Raw genomic sequence first — 12,914 nt, forward strand, 5'->3', positions numbered from 1 at the left:
CAAACTTACCCCAAAAACAGCTCCTACAGTCCACCCCCCCCCCACACACACACACGCACACTCACACACACACACACACAGAGTTCCATCTACTGTATATTGGCAACTGCCCAGAAGACTAAAAGGTCCTTGCAGACTTTGCCGAGGCAGACTCTCACACTCTCACCTCCTTCTAGAATGCTTTGGCCTCCCTGCGCCCCCCAAGCATCTCTTTACACTCTATAGATGGTGTTTTCATACATCTCTCACAACTAATGTGCTCATCGTGTTTGCCTTTCCTCTGTGTTTTCTTTTTTCCTTTTATCATATCCTCACCACCTATTTCTTTCTACCTCTTTTTTTTCTGCCCGCCGTTCTTTCGTTCGTCTGTTTCCCGCTCACCTCTGCCTGTGGATTTACTGCATCGAGAAAGTGAAGGATATCACTCAACATATTCAGGAGTTATATCTGGCACTACCTGTGCACCATGCGGGCGTAACCTTGCCAACACAACACACAAGAGCAAAAATGCCGTGGCTTAAAGTGTGTGAGGACTTCAGACAGCCTTGTTTGTGGGATGTAGCTTGTCAAAATGCTCTCTTTAGTCTGTTCACACAACCCCAAATGAGGGAAGCCATCCAAAGTGCTAGTAGATAGGTATTTTGCTGCTATGTTGTGATTGTCACAACAAACTGGCCCACCAACAGGAAGGTCTGCTGATGGTGAAGGGTTTTTTGTTATTTTGTTATTATTTATTTTTTTAGATATATATTTTTGGTCTCTTTGATGCTATTTATGATAGTAGGCTATAGTGAAGATTGTGACAGGAAGTGAGCGGGGAGAGAGAGATGAGGAAGAGGAAGGGCCAGCAAAGGACCCGGGCCGGCTGCATAGTAGACGGAGTGCCTTACCATTAGGCCACGGTAGGGCCGATGGTGAAGGTTAATAGACTCACTTTGTCTCTTGCTTTGAGTGGATGATGATGGTGACCCGGCTCCAACTCTGCCACATCATATGATCTGTCACTTTGCTTTCCCCACAGAGCCACATGCTGGGTTCAAGATTGCCTTCAACATGTTCGATGCTGACGGGAACCAAATGGTTGATAAGAGGGAGTTCTTAGTGGTGAGCATGATGCACACACAGGCACATGTACACACACGTGCGGCCTTTCAGGGCCTTTGAGGGCCTTTCATTGACTCAAACGCATTTCACTAGCATTCAAAACTAGGGATGTTAACCGGTAGCCGTTTAACCGGTGGTTGACCAAATCAACGTTGTCTAGTTAAAATTTCTGCCGCCGGTTAAAAAAAACAAACAAACAAAAAAACACTATGTTTACAGCACCCAAATGCCAGCCAACGTAGGTTATTACACTGTGCACACGAGTTATTGGTGTTGTATATGGGGTGGTATGATCTTTCAATATCTAAAAATGACATGTGAGCATGAGCCGTCCCAAGGCGGAATTTATTAAGAGCAACAGCAGCACAGAGCCATGGCTCTGCCGTAGCTCACGTAGCCATTCCAGCGTTAGCCGAGAACAAGTTACAGTAGGCAACAGTTAACACTGGTTACTACAGTATAGTGACAATTTGTACGCCATACATGACAGGTCCTGTCTGCAGATACTGTAAGACAAAACCGACACTAACCTAAAAATGGCTATTCAAAAAGCACAGAGCTGACGTGAGTTAACAGAATTAGCTGAGACTTCAAGACAGCCGAGCCATGCTGACAAGTGCCGTGTGTACTTCTCCAAAATCAGCGACAGTGATGTCAAGTGTTCGCTACGTGAGAAACCTGTGTAACCTATTGCAAATCCTGACAGCAATATTTTGACAAAATTCACTGCTTGTTAGTGGCTGCGTGTGGACTATGGCATAATGATAGGCACTGTAATGGCAAACGAAGACACGAAAGACTAGCTAACTTATGCCTACTTGTCGTGTCTTATTCATCTGTGCTTAAAAGGCATGACGACAGGAACTAATTACAAAGGATTTCGTGCAACACGCTACAGAGGCTGTTGCCTATCAGTACGCTTTTTTACGAAGGCATTAGTTAATATACTTCCTTGTAACACCACCAAATGCAGCCTTCTCTGTTTGTGACTTTGTAATGTGAGCTTTTTGCATAAACAACAAAACAACATATTTATTGGCTATAACAACCGACCAGATTGTCCTCACTACCAGAAATGTCCTTACAGCAAAGGTTAAATGTCAGGTTTTGGTCCTCACAATAGTGGTATAACAAGTAGACACACACACGCATACACACACGTGCATGCACAAACGTACTCACTCACACACACACACACACTCACACACTCACACACACACACACACACACGCACGCACGCACGCACGCACGCACGCACGCACGCACGCACGCACGCACGCACACGCACACACACACACAGTTTGATGTTTTATTTGGGAGGACCAATAATTATTGAGAAACAATACAGTGCCCCAAACAATATTAAAATAGTAATAATGTGTCTTCTACATAAATGCAAGAAAGTTATACTGGAAGCCTATTCAGGGGTACAAGTGGCATCTCCTCCTCCAAATATGCAGACTGCCTATAACTGCAGATATTGAACAATACTTGGCTATCTGTTTTGCTTTCTTCTTATTTAACACACACACACACACACACACACACACACACACACACACACACACACACACACACACACACACACACACACACACACACTCTTCCTTAATTTTTTAAATGTCATTTAACCCATTGATGCCAAAAACAAAGCTGCTGAATGCCTAAGCCCTTGTGCAACACAACATCCAGCATCAATGGGTTAATGGTCCTGCATAGTACTGATGTCCTGCTGCCATCGCATGCCATACCTGTGTGTGACATCATGACCATGCCTGACGTGTGAAAACAGCCCATGTGGCCTCTTAGGAGGAGAAGTAACAGGTGGTGTATTGGAAACATAAGGGTAGATGTGCGCCTTTGAAAAGCCTACTGCTGTCATCCCCTGGTCCATGTGCATGTGATGTAGAATAGTTCATGTGTTGTCTCAGAAACACAGATTTCATTTAGCCTTTAGCAGCAAGTGTTAGATGGATGGTGTGAATATTTGTATGTGTATATATGTGTATGTGTTTTATGCTGTATATTCTGGTCTTTTTAAAACCTTTTTTTCTTTATCTCCTTCTTTTCAAAACCATGCAGCTACAGGAGATCTTCCGTAAGAAGAATGAGAAGAAAGGAAGAAAGGGAGATGCGGAAAAATCAGCTCAGCTGGTAAGCAATTCTAGTTTATTTGAATCCAAATAGAAAGCATTGATGTTAGGTTTTGGATTTCATGTTTGCAAGTTTCCTATAAAAAATATCAGATTTGATTAGTTGATTGCATCTCATAGAATAACTAAAGACTCATCACACTTCAAACCGTTCAGAATGTGTGTCTTATAGATGCAGGAAGTGTAACCTTGATATAAATATATCATGTTTGTTCAGTACTAGGGAGGTGTAATTCTATGTACATATTGTCTTATGTGTAACACTGTCATTTTTACAGACTACAGTATATCACGAAAGTGAATACACCCCTCACAGTTTTGCAGATTTTTGAGTATATCTTTTCATAGGAAAGCATTACAGAAATGTAACTTTGACACAATGATTAGTGACCTTTTAACAACATATTTAACCGATGCAGACTCAAAATTTAAAAGTTCAATGCAAAGAAAGGTTGAAACGCACACTGATGACCTCCCTTGTCATCCCTTTTCATTTCGTTTCATTTCGAGACGATTCGAGCCAACATAGCCCCTTCTCTACCGGATTTTAATCTGGGGTGTACTCACTTTTGTGAGTACATGTTCAAACATTAATGGCTGTATTTAGTTTTTTTTCTGAGTGAACAAGAAATTTAAGCGGTTAAATATGTTGTTAAAAGGTCACTAATCATTGTGTCAAAATTACATTCCTCTAATGCTTTCCTATGAAAAGATATACTCAAAAATTTGCAAAACTGTGAGGGGTGTATTCACTTTCGTGATATACTGTATAATGGCTATCATGACCATGCATTTAGTATGATTAACAGGTTACTGATTTGAGGAACTGACACGGTAAAAATCACCTGCAAAAAGAAATCATGCAATAAAATAATAACCCTTTTAACCCTGCAGCTATTGGTATGAGTCCATGCGTAAATATATTTTGTTCAAAGACATCAGCACAGAAATGAACAAGTCTAATCCAATGCTCTTAAAGTCCTGCCATGAAATCCCTGCTGTCCATGCGAAGGCAACTGTTTGTTCATCCCTGGGCCCTGGGATGGGGACGGAGACTGAGAAGGGAGAGGTTGGGGCTTGGGGTGCTGGGAAGACCGGGGGGTTGGTGGGGGGGGGGGGGGGGGTGCTTTTACTCTCCTGCCCCTTTGAAGACTGCTGTGCGGGCTGAGAGAGCTGATGGAGGCCAGGCTGGAATAGCTCTGCACCTCACGGCAAAGGGGATGGGTGACATCTCCCATAAGCAGCCCAGTGTAAACAAGAGGATTTGATGAGGAGATAAAGACCATGGGAGTTTTTTGGGGGGAACGTTTTTGAAGTGTGTGTGCGTGTGTGAGTGTGTGTGTCCGTGTGTGTGTGTGTGTGTGTGTGTGTGTGTGTGTGTGTGTGTGTGTGTGTGTGTGTGTGTGTGTGCGTGTGTGTGTGTGTGTGTGTGTGTGTGTGTGTGTGTGTGTGTGTGTGTGTGTGTGTGTGTGTGTGTGTGTGTGCGCGTGTGCGCGTGTGCGCGTGCGTGTGTGTTGTGGGTGGTATTAGGCTATGAAATTGAGGCACTCTTCTATTTCTTCAACCATGGGCAAGACCTGTGGAATGTTGTTTGAACCAGTTCAGACTCAAATAGGTGTTCTTGTTTTCTTTTTTCTCATAGGGTAGAATAACAGGAAATGGACACTTTGTCGCTCAGTGATATGTGTTGTTTGTGTTGGCGTCATGGCAACCCTTTTGAATGTAAGTGATCAGTGTGGAATAGCTGTTATTTTAGCCGGCAAAAGGGCCTGCGAACAAGGCCTAGGAACAATACAGCGCCACAATACATGGAAAGTGGCATGCTTGGACAGAGAGTGGGACATTCCTTTTTTATTAATATTCATTAACAGCGTCAATTGGTGCCAGCACTGCTCACCAGTCCAAGATAACAGTGGCTCCGATGTCTTTTTTTAAGCAATCTGTGGCCCACAACGAGGTCCTGAGACAATAATTGACTGTGCTGCTTTGAGAATTCTGCCTTCCTTACACGTTGAGGAGTGAACTGATAGTGACAGGGTATACAGATAACAGAGACAGGATAGTGAAAGATCTCACTACGTTCATTGTTGAGTCGTCTTAAGGGTACTTCATTTCATTTCATTTCATTTCACTGCTTAATTCCTGGGTTGCAGATTCGTCATCACAGGAGCGTGCAAATGTGAAATGATGGGCGACCTGTGATTGGAGCCATTGAAACCCATTCAAAAATACATTTTTTCGAACAGCCACAGTTTGAGTTAGCTCCAAAGACACACTATAGGTCCTTTTAAAAATCTCATCTTCCCATAAGTGAAAACTGTATGTTCCTAGCTTCTACCAATCTGAAGGTAGCCTACTTTAAGCGAGGGTTAGGTTGGGTAAAAAATAGTGTTTTGTTTCCCTGGAAACTGAGACAAAGCGGTTTAGTAGAGAGAGTGTAGTAGAGTAGAGCACAAGAAAGCATGTGACAAATAAAACCTTGAATCTTGAATCTTGAATCTTTCGTGGTCACTCTGGGGTGACACCTGATTTGTGATTTGGTGGGGAGTGTGTGTGTGAGGGGGGAGGGGGAGGGGGGGGCTGCTTAATGACCTTCAACAAATCCATGTGTGACACAACCATTCTCTGTACATTAAACATTTGTATTATCACATCTCTAACAGCAGTTGTCATATCTTTTGATCTGCACTTGCGATCATGTCATATCTGTAATAAGCTACTAAAGAATGGTAATTTGTTGCAATGTGTCATTGTGAAGTGGTATGATCCCCACTTATACATTTTGTAATAACAAAAATGTTCATCCAATAAGTTTCAGTTGTGGTTGCATTGATGACGGCCATAAAATCAATCTATTCATATCAATCACAAATGTAAAAACAGCACATGTTGACACAAATGCTATGGCAACAAAAACTTAAACCAAAACCACAAAAATAGCAAAAGAAAGATTATATAGTCTCTACAAATATGCCCACGAAATATGCCCACGAAAGTGGGGAAAGACAGAAATGTTTGGAGTGCACATCAGAAATCAGAATTATTCAGGAAAGAACCCTTTTTAAGCACAGACTCCAGCACAATGGTAATTTTGACATAGCTGAAAGAATAGGTTACACTCTATTGTTATATGTGCACAGATAGCATCAACTCCACAGTGTGCTGATAGTTCTACAGTCAAATGTGTATGAAGAAGAAAAGCAGCCTGGACATATGCACAAAATGAAGCTAGCCCAGTACCCAAAAAGGTTGATTGTAGTATCATCCTCCTCCAAAAGTATCCTCCAAAAACTAATCAGATAACTTGGTACACAAATCTAATCTGGCCACCATTCCCATTACTAGGCAACCTCACAATGGTTGTACCAGCCCTTCAAATGAACTATTCTTGTAGATGGCACTCTGCATTATGACCCTTAAGGGATATTTCATCTTTCATTGTGGTCTATGAATAGTTTGGAAATATGAAGGGTTGTTATTTGTTGTAGTCGTATAATTAAAGGGTAACTTCTGCCAATTTCGACATGCAGTTGTAATGCTCACACTACCCTTGACTTGTCAGTACCTGAGATTTTTTTTTCTTTAGCCTTTTCTGAGATCATGGTCATTGCAATGGGGGCAGATGTTTGTTTACATTTCAAAAAAACATCTTGATTTATTCCCATTAACATCCAAAAGGTTATGCAACATCAGCAGACAAGTAGCAGACAGTGATATCTTTTTGGGATAATATTTGGAGTTGGCCTATGTTAAGAAAGTTTTTAATGTAAACAAAATCTGCCCCCAATAGTCCAGATCTCGGAAAGGGCTGAGTCGAAAAATGCATCATCACCGGATGCTGACAAGTCAAGGGTAGCATGATTAATACAGCAGCATATTGAAATTCCTTTAAGAATCATTCATGTGTTAATTTATTATTTGTTTCTTTTTTTAGATTGTATTGTACTGGGTTTTTGTTTTCCAGTGAGAACCACTGCTTTCTGTCATTGCATGTTCTAACATGTATCCTTCTCTTCCTCCCTTTGGTGCTCTTCTTCCTCTTCTTCTTGGTCGTCTGTGTGCACCCGCATGCTGTGAATCCTCTTCGTCCTCCTTCGTCTCTGTGTGTAAGAGTATGCAGCTCTATGGATATCAGGTTGCCCCAGTGACCAGCGTATGTATGCCACCGGCCGCTTCAGCTTGTTTAGACAGCCTGTTCACCCTTCGCAAGGACATGATGCGTCTTTCTGTTTGTCAAAATTGTGGAAGAAGGAATGATTGATGGATTGATTGATTGATTGATTGATAGACTGATTGACTGACTGATTGATTGGCTGGCTGACTTACTGATAAATCAAGGATGATGGAGATTTGGAGAAGTTTTGCAAGTTCTCCCCTAAAGGAAAGAGGGAGGCAGAAACGGGTTCAATGAAATGTGATAGAATCTGATTATTGTAATTGATCTGACTCAATCCGGCCTAAAATGTAATGAATTGATTTTGTAAATGAATTTGTGGGTGGATGTATTCAGTGAGGATGCACTGCGCACTTTGAAATGTGTTTTCTATTGACCCGGCTAACACCAGTAAAAGCACAGCTGATAGGCAACACACACACACACACACGCACGCAGGCACGCAGGCACGCACACACACGCACATACACACCTTTCTCTATTTCACACTCTTTTCTTTCTGTCTTTCTGTCTTTCTTCCTTTCTTCATTTTGTCTTTCTTTTTTCTATTTACAGTGAGTCCAATATGTATTTGATCCCTTGCTGATTTTGCCGGTTTGCCCACTAATAAAGACATGATCAGTCTATAAATTTATGATAATATGTATTCAAACATGGAGAGACAGAATATCAAAAAGAAATTCCAGAAAATAACTTAAAATAATATATTTTAATTTATTTGTATTTAATTTAGGCCAATAAGTATTTGACCCCTCTAGCTAAAGAGGATAAAGTGTTTTGTGGCAAAGCCCTAGTTGTCTAGCACTGAGGTTAGATGCTTCTTTTAGTTAATGACAATGCTTGTGCATATAGTAGAAAATATTTTTTGGCCAATTTTTCTTTGCACATTATCTCTAAAACATTAATAGTTTGTGGCTGTAGCTTGGCAAATGGGAGGTTCAGTTCTCTCCATAGAATTACTATAGGGTTAATATTTGGAGACTGTCTAGGCCACTTCACGACTTTAATATGCTTCTTATTGAGCCACTCCTTTGTTGCATTGACTGTATGTTGTGTATTATTGTCATGTTGGGAGATCCAAAAATGGCCCACCCTTCAGTGTAGTGCTGGAGGGAAGGACGTTTGCACTCAGGATTGCACATTACATGTCTCCCTCCATCCATTCATTGACGATGCGAAGTTGTCCTGTGCCTTGGCCAGACAAACACCCTCAAACCATAATGATACCACTATCATGCATGATGGTGAGGAGAATGTTCTTGGGATCATAGACAGCAGTACTCTTTCTCAAAACACATTGAATTGTGATAATGCCAAACAGCTTGATTTTGGTTTCATCTGACTACAGCACCTCCTTATCATATCCTAAACCCGTCTGATGTCTGTTGGCAAACCTCAAGTGGGACTGCACAGGTTCCTTCTGAAGTAGAGGTACCATGTGTGCACTACAGGATTTTAAACCTCTGTGGCACTAAGTGCTACCAGTAGTTTTATCAGTGATTTTGGTCCCAGTAGCTTTGATATCATTGCCTAGTTCATCCCGTACAGCTCTAGGGTGATTTCTTTCTGTTCTCATGATTATAAAATCCCTACAAAAGGTCAAATCTTGTATAGAACCCCAGACAGGCTGATGAATAGTCATTTTGTATTCCTCACATTTTGGAAGAAATGCATCAACAGCTGGGTCATTAATACCCAGTCTCTTTCTTGTGGCTTTTTCTTGTCCATTTAATCTTTGTTCAGGTCTAAAATCGTGTCCCTGATATCATTTGACCACTCTTTGGTCTTTCCTAATCTGGTGACGTTGGAGTGTGACTGATTCACTCATACTATGGACTGATTCTGCTGATTCAATGTGTCTTTTATGCATGTTAGTATGTACAGGTGTCTTTAATTCAAATGACAAGTTGATCGGAAGTGCCCATCTGGTCTGTGGGCCCGGAACTGTAATCAGTTGGCAGGGGATCAAATACTTATTTTGCTCGATGAAATGGAAATAAATTAATATATATTCTCTTCAGTTAATTTCTGCATTTTCTTCTTGATATTCTGTCTCTCCATATTAGAATACATATTATCATAACATTTATTGACTGATCATGTCTTTATTAGTAGGCAAACCAACAAAATCAGCAAGGGATCAAATACATATTGGACTCACTGTATCTATCTACCTATCTATCTATCTATCTGCTTTTCTTTTTTTAGTTTTATCAAATCATTTTGCGTTTAGTAAGGAGGCACAGCCCAAAATTCAGGTTGCCCTGATCAATAGTTCTCTTGACTAAGTTGTGCTGGGACCTGAGCTGCCACCTGAGCGCTCACGGTACCCACAACCAAAATACAACCTACAGCTCATTCCTGGCTCATATTTAGAAATATATCCCTTTAGCATTGCTATTTGTTGGCAATGTGTGTGATGTACCATAGGCATCCTATAGGCCTGAGGATATCCCCACTCTCTGTAGCTCGATTAGGCTCTTCTCCATACCTTTCCTTCAACACAGTGTTGCTATGCTCACGGGTGTACTCTGTACACACATCTGCATAGCTGTCCACAACCTCTATTCACCACCAACACCCCCACTCCTGTGTGTGTGTGTGTGTGTGTGTGTGTGTGTGTGTGTGTGTGTGTGTGTGTGTGTGTGTGTGTGTGTGTGTGTGTGTGTGTGTGTGTGTGTGTGTGTGTGTGTGTGTGTGTGTGTGTGCGTGTGTGAGAGAAAGAGAGAGAGAGAGAGAGAGAGAGAGAGAGAGAGAGAGAGAGAGAGAGAGAGATGAATACTAAAGAAGAAATATAGGAAAAGAAAGTGGGAGGAGGAAAACGCAGATGTTCTTTCTTTTTCCCCCTCCTGTTCCTTCATCTCTCTGTTCCTCCTGTGCTGGGCTTGATGCTAACGGCTGCTTCTGGTCACGCCTCCTCTACAGGTGCTTAAAAAAGAGGGTCAGGAGTTTGCACCCAGGAGCTACTGGGATGTGCTGAGACGCAGCGCGAGTCAAGCTCTCTTTTCTGACCTGGCAGAGGTATACCTATCCTCTGTCTCCATCCATACCTTACCTTTGTCCACTGACAACCCCCCTGACTACGCCACATGATGAGTTTGTCTTTTATGTTTTGTTTTTTTTCCCATGAATATTCCCCATTGAGAGTACATAATAATGATGTACTCTCAATGATATTCCCATGTTTCCGTCTTGTTTATTGGTCGGGTTTTTCCTCCATTTATATTGATTTTCACTGCTCCCATGTCCTTTTTGTCTTGGATGATCCATATGGGAAATTATTCTAAATCATTAAGCATACAGAAACCTTAGTGGGGGTAGCACATTCTGTACAGCGCATACAGTACATTGTTTTTCAAAGCAGCTGTAAATGCATTTTACATTGAAATGGTTCCTAATTGTATTGGGCCAATTCTGATTCTATAATGTAATATTTCCATATGGGCATTCAAGACTTTCAAACCATCATCTTGATCTCTGTTTTCTTTCACTGTTCTGCATCACCTTGCTTGTGTTTTCATTTTCTATGCTTTTTTCATTCCTTTAACATATGAACTTCACCCCAGCCAAAGAACACTCCTATCCTCTTCTCAATTCCACCATTTCACTCACCTATGGCCAGATATCCATCCCCCTGACAGTAAGTCTGTTTTTTTTTTTGTTTCTCTTTTTTTTGTGGAACAGAGGGAATGTGACGGCACAGCTAACACAAGCAAACACTAAATCCCTGTTGTTATGCAGCAGTGTTCTGTAACTCTAGTGTACCAGTGTGGTGTGCAGTGGTGTCAGGCTGACTTCACCCCATGGCCACCTGCTTCTGTACTGTTCTGTAATGTAGCATTTGTGTGTGTGTGTGTCTATGTGTCTGATCGTGGCTATAGACATCAGTGTTCATGTGTTGTTAAGTGGAGTGTTTGTTGCTGTAGAAAAAATAAATGTGGTGAACTGTAAGTTGAAGCCAAAGCAAAGCGAAACAAATGACCCAGTACACAGACACACACACACACACACACAGTAGTGTGCACGCACATACACACACGAGCGCCCCCGTGCCCCCGCACACACACACACACACACACACACACACACACACACACACACACACACACACACACACACACACACACACACACACTGTATAAACACAGAGGCAAACACACTCAAACGTAAAATCTCAGTTGGCAGACTGCTCACATCCTCCTTTCCCCCCAGTGGTTGTCTTTTATTTGCTTTAACACTCCAACTAACCACCTAATTCAGGGGTGGGGAACCTTTTTCATTTGAAGGGCCACTTCAAATTCATCCGAGGGCCGTGAAAGTCCTCTGAGGGCCCTACTATGAACACTTAAGGTCTATATTGAAGGCAGCCACCTTTAAAACAGACCCCGCCTTCTCTAGGTTCCCTGAATATGACTTAATTGTATTGCAAATGCATTTTCTAAGATTCCTTTAGAAAATATGTCATATTTCATGTGAAGCTGCATAACATTAAAATTATTTATTATATGGTTGTGACGTCATCTGTCGAATGCTCCATTCATTTCAACGGGGCTCCCCAACGTTCGGACGTCTGTTATTTTTCGATAACGGACGGGTTGGTCTATAACAGACCGCTGTCAATGGCAACAAGACTTTTCACTGCTAAAGCGACTTTTCATCAAGACTCTAATCAGCTGCTGTGATAGACAGCACCCGTTGTCCTGGCTACCGCTGTCAATGGCAACAAGACGTTCACTGCTAAAGTCACTGGCTTGTATACAAGTCAGTGGCTAAAGCGAATGTTTCATATCACTCCGCAGGGGGTCCGGTCTTTTGTCACTCTAATCAGCTGCTGTGATAGACAACACCTGTTGTCCTAGCTAGCCTACCTAGCTGTTGCCTAGCGGTGTTCCACAACGGCACTGTTTTGTTTTGCGCAGCAACAATCTTAACATTAAATAGGTCTAAAGAAATGACCCCGCATGTGAATCATTTAAGTATATCCATATAATAAGCGGGTTAACTTTCGGCGAGTCGGTCGCTTTGTGGAATAGCAGCACTTCAGAGAGAACAAGACCCCTCCGCTCCGCGTCGGGGTCTAAAGATTCTCTCTGTCGTGCTGCTATTCCACGGTAGCGACCTTCTCGCCGAACGTTAACCCTTACATAGCGGGCTGGATAAAACGGCCTCAAAGGCCGCAACCGACCCTCGAGACATATGTTCCCCACTCTAATTGCTGCTCCTTAGCCTCAGTAACACCTAGCGTAATCTAGACGGACCCCAGACGTGTATTTACACATGAGCCCTTTCATTCACCCTGTGCAAACAGACGGAGGTTCACACAGAAATCACACAGAGGGTGTTAGCGTAGCCTAGCATGTATAACCAGGCCCGTTAGTAATGACAGTTCAGCTTCTCCTCTTCCGTTCTGAGTCAGCGCAGCAGAAGAGCAAGCAGATTTGTTCAAGAAAATATAGAAAGAGAGGGATGATTATGTCACTGAC

The 12,914-nt window shown here is 42.1% G+C and overlaps 2 protein-coding genes across 5 annotated transcripts in view; both read left to right on the top strand.

Annotated features, from left to right (window-relative positions):
- LOC134465689 (protein TBATA-like) overlaps nucleotides 1-12,914 on the top strand; it is a 244,874-nt gene that overhangs the window by 214,754 nt on the left and 17,206 nt on the right. The window lies entirely within an intron of this gene.
- Nucleotides 1-12,914, top strand: part of micu3a (mitochondrial calcium uptake family, member 3a) — a 42,092-nt gene that overhangs the window by 18,897 nt on the left and 10,281 nt on the right. For 2 of the 4 annotated variants that reach the window (XM_063219413.1, XM_063219414.1), the window contains exons 6-9: nucleotides 1,022-1,104; nucleotides 3,187-3,258; nucleotides 7,369-7,410; nucleotides 10,357-10,452. In XM_063219413.1, the coding sequence (XP_063075483.1) occupies nucleotides 1,022-1,104; nucleotides 3,187-3,258; nucleotides 7,369-7,410; nucleotides 10,357-10,452 (293 nt within the window). The remainder of the gene's footprint in view (nucleotides 1-1,021; nucleotides 1,105-3,186; nucleotides 3,259-7,368; nucleotides 7,411-10,356; nucleotides 10,453-12,914) is intronic. The other 2 variants (XM_063219415.1, XM_063219416.1) reach the window with 1 other exon arrangement.

The sequence above is a fragment of the Engraulis encrasicolus genome, chromosome 16 (assembly GCF_034702125.1).
Source record: "Engraulis encrasicolus isolate BLACKSEA-1 chromosome 16, IST_EnEncr_1.0, whole genome shotgun sequence".
Classification (NCBI taxonomy): domain Eukaryota; kingdom Metazoa; phylum Chordata; class Actinopteri; order Clupeiformes; family Engraulidae; genus Engraulis; species Engraulis encrasicolus.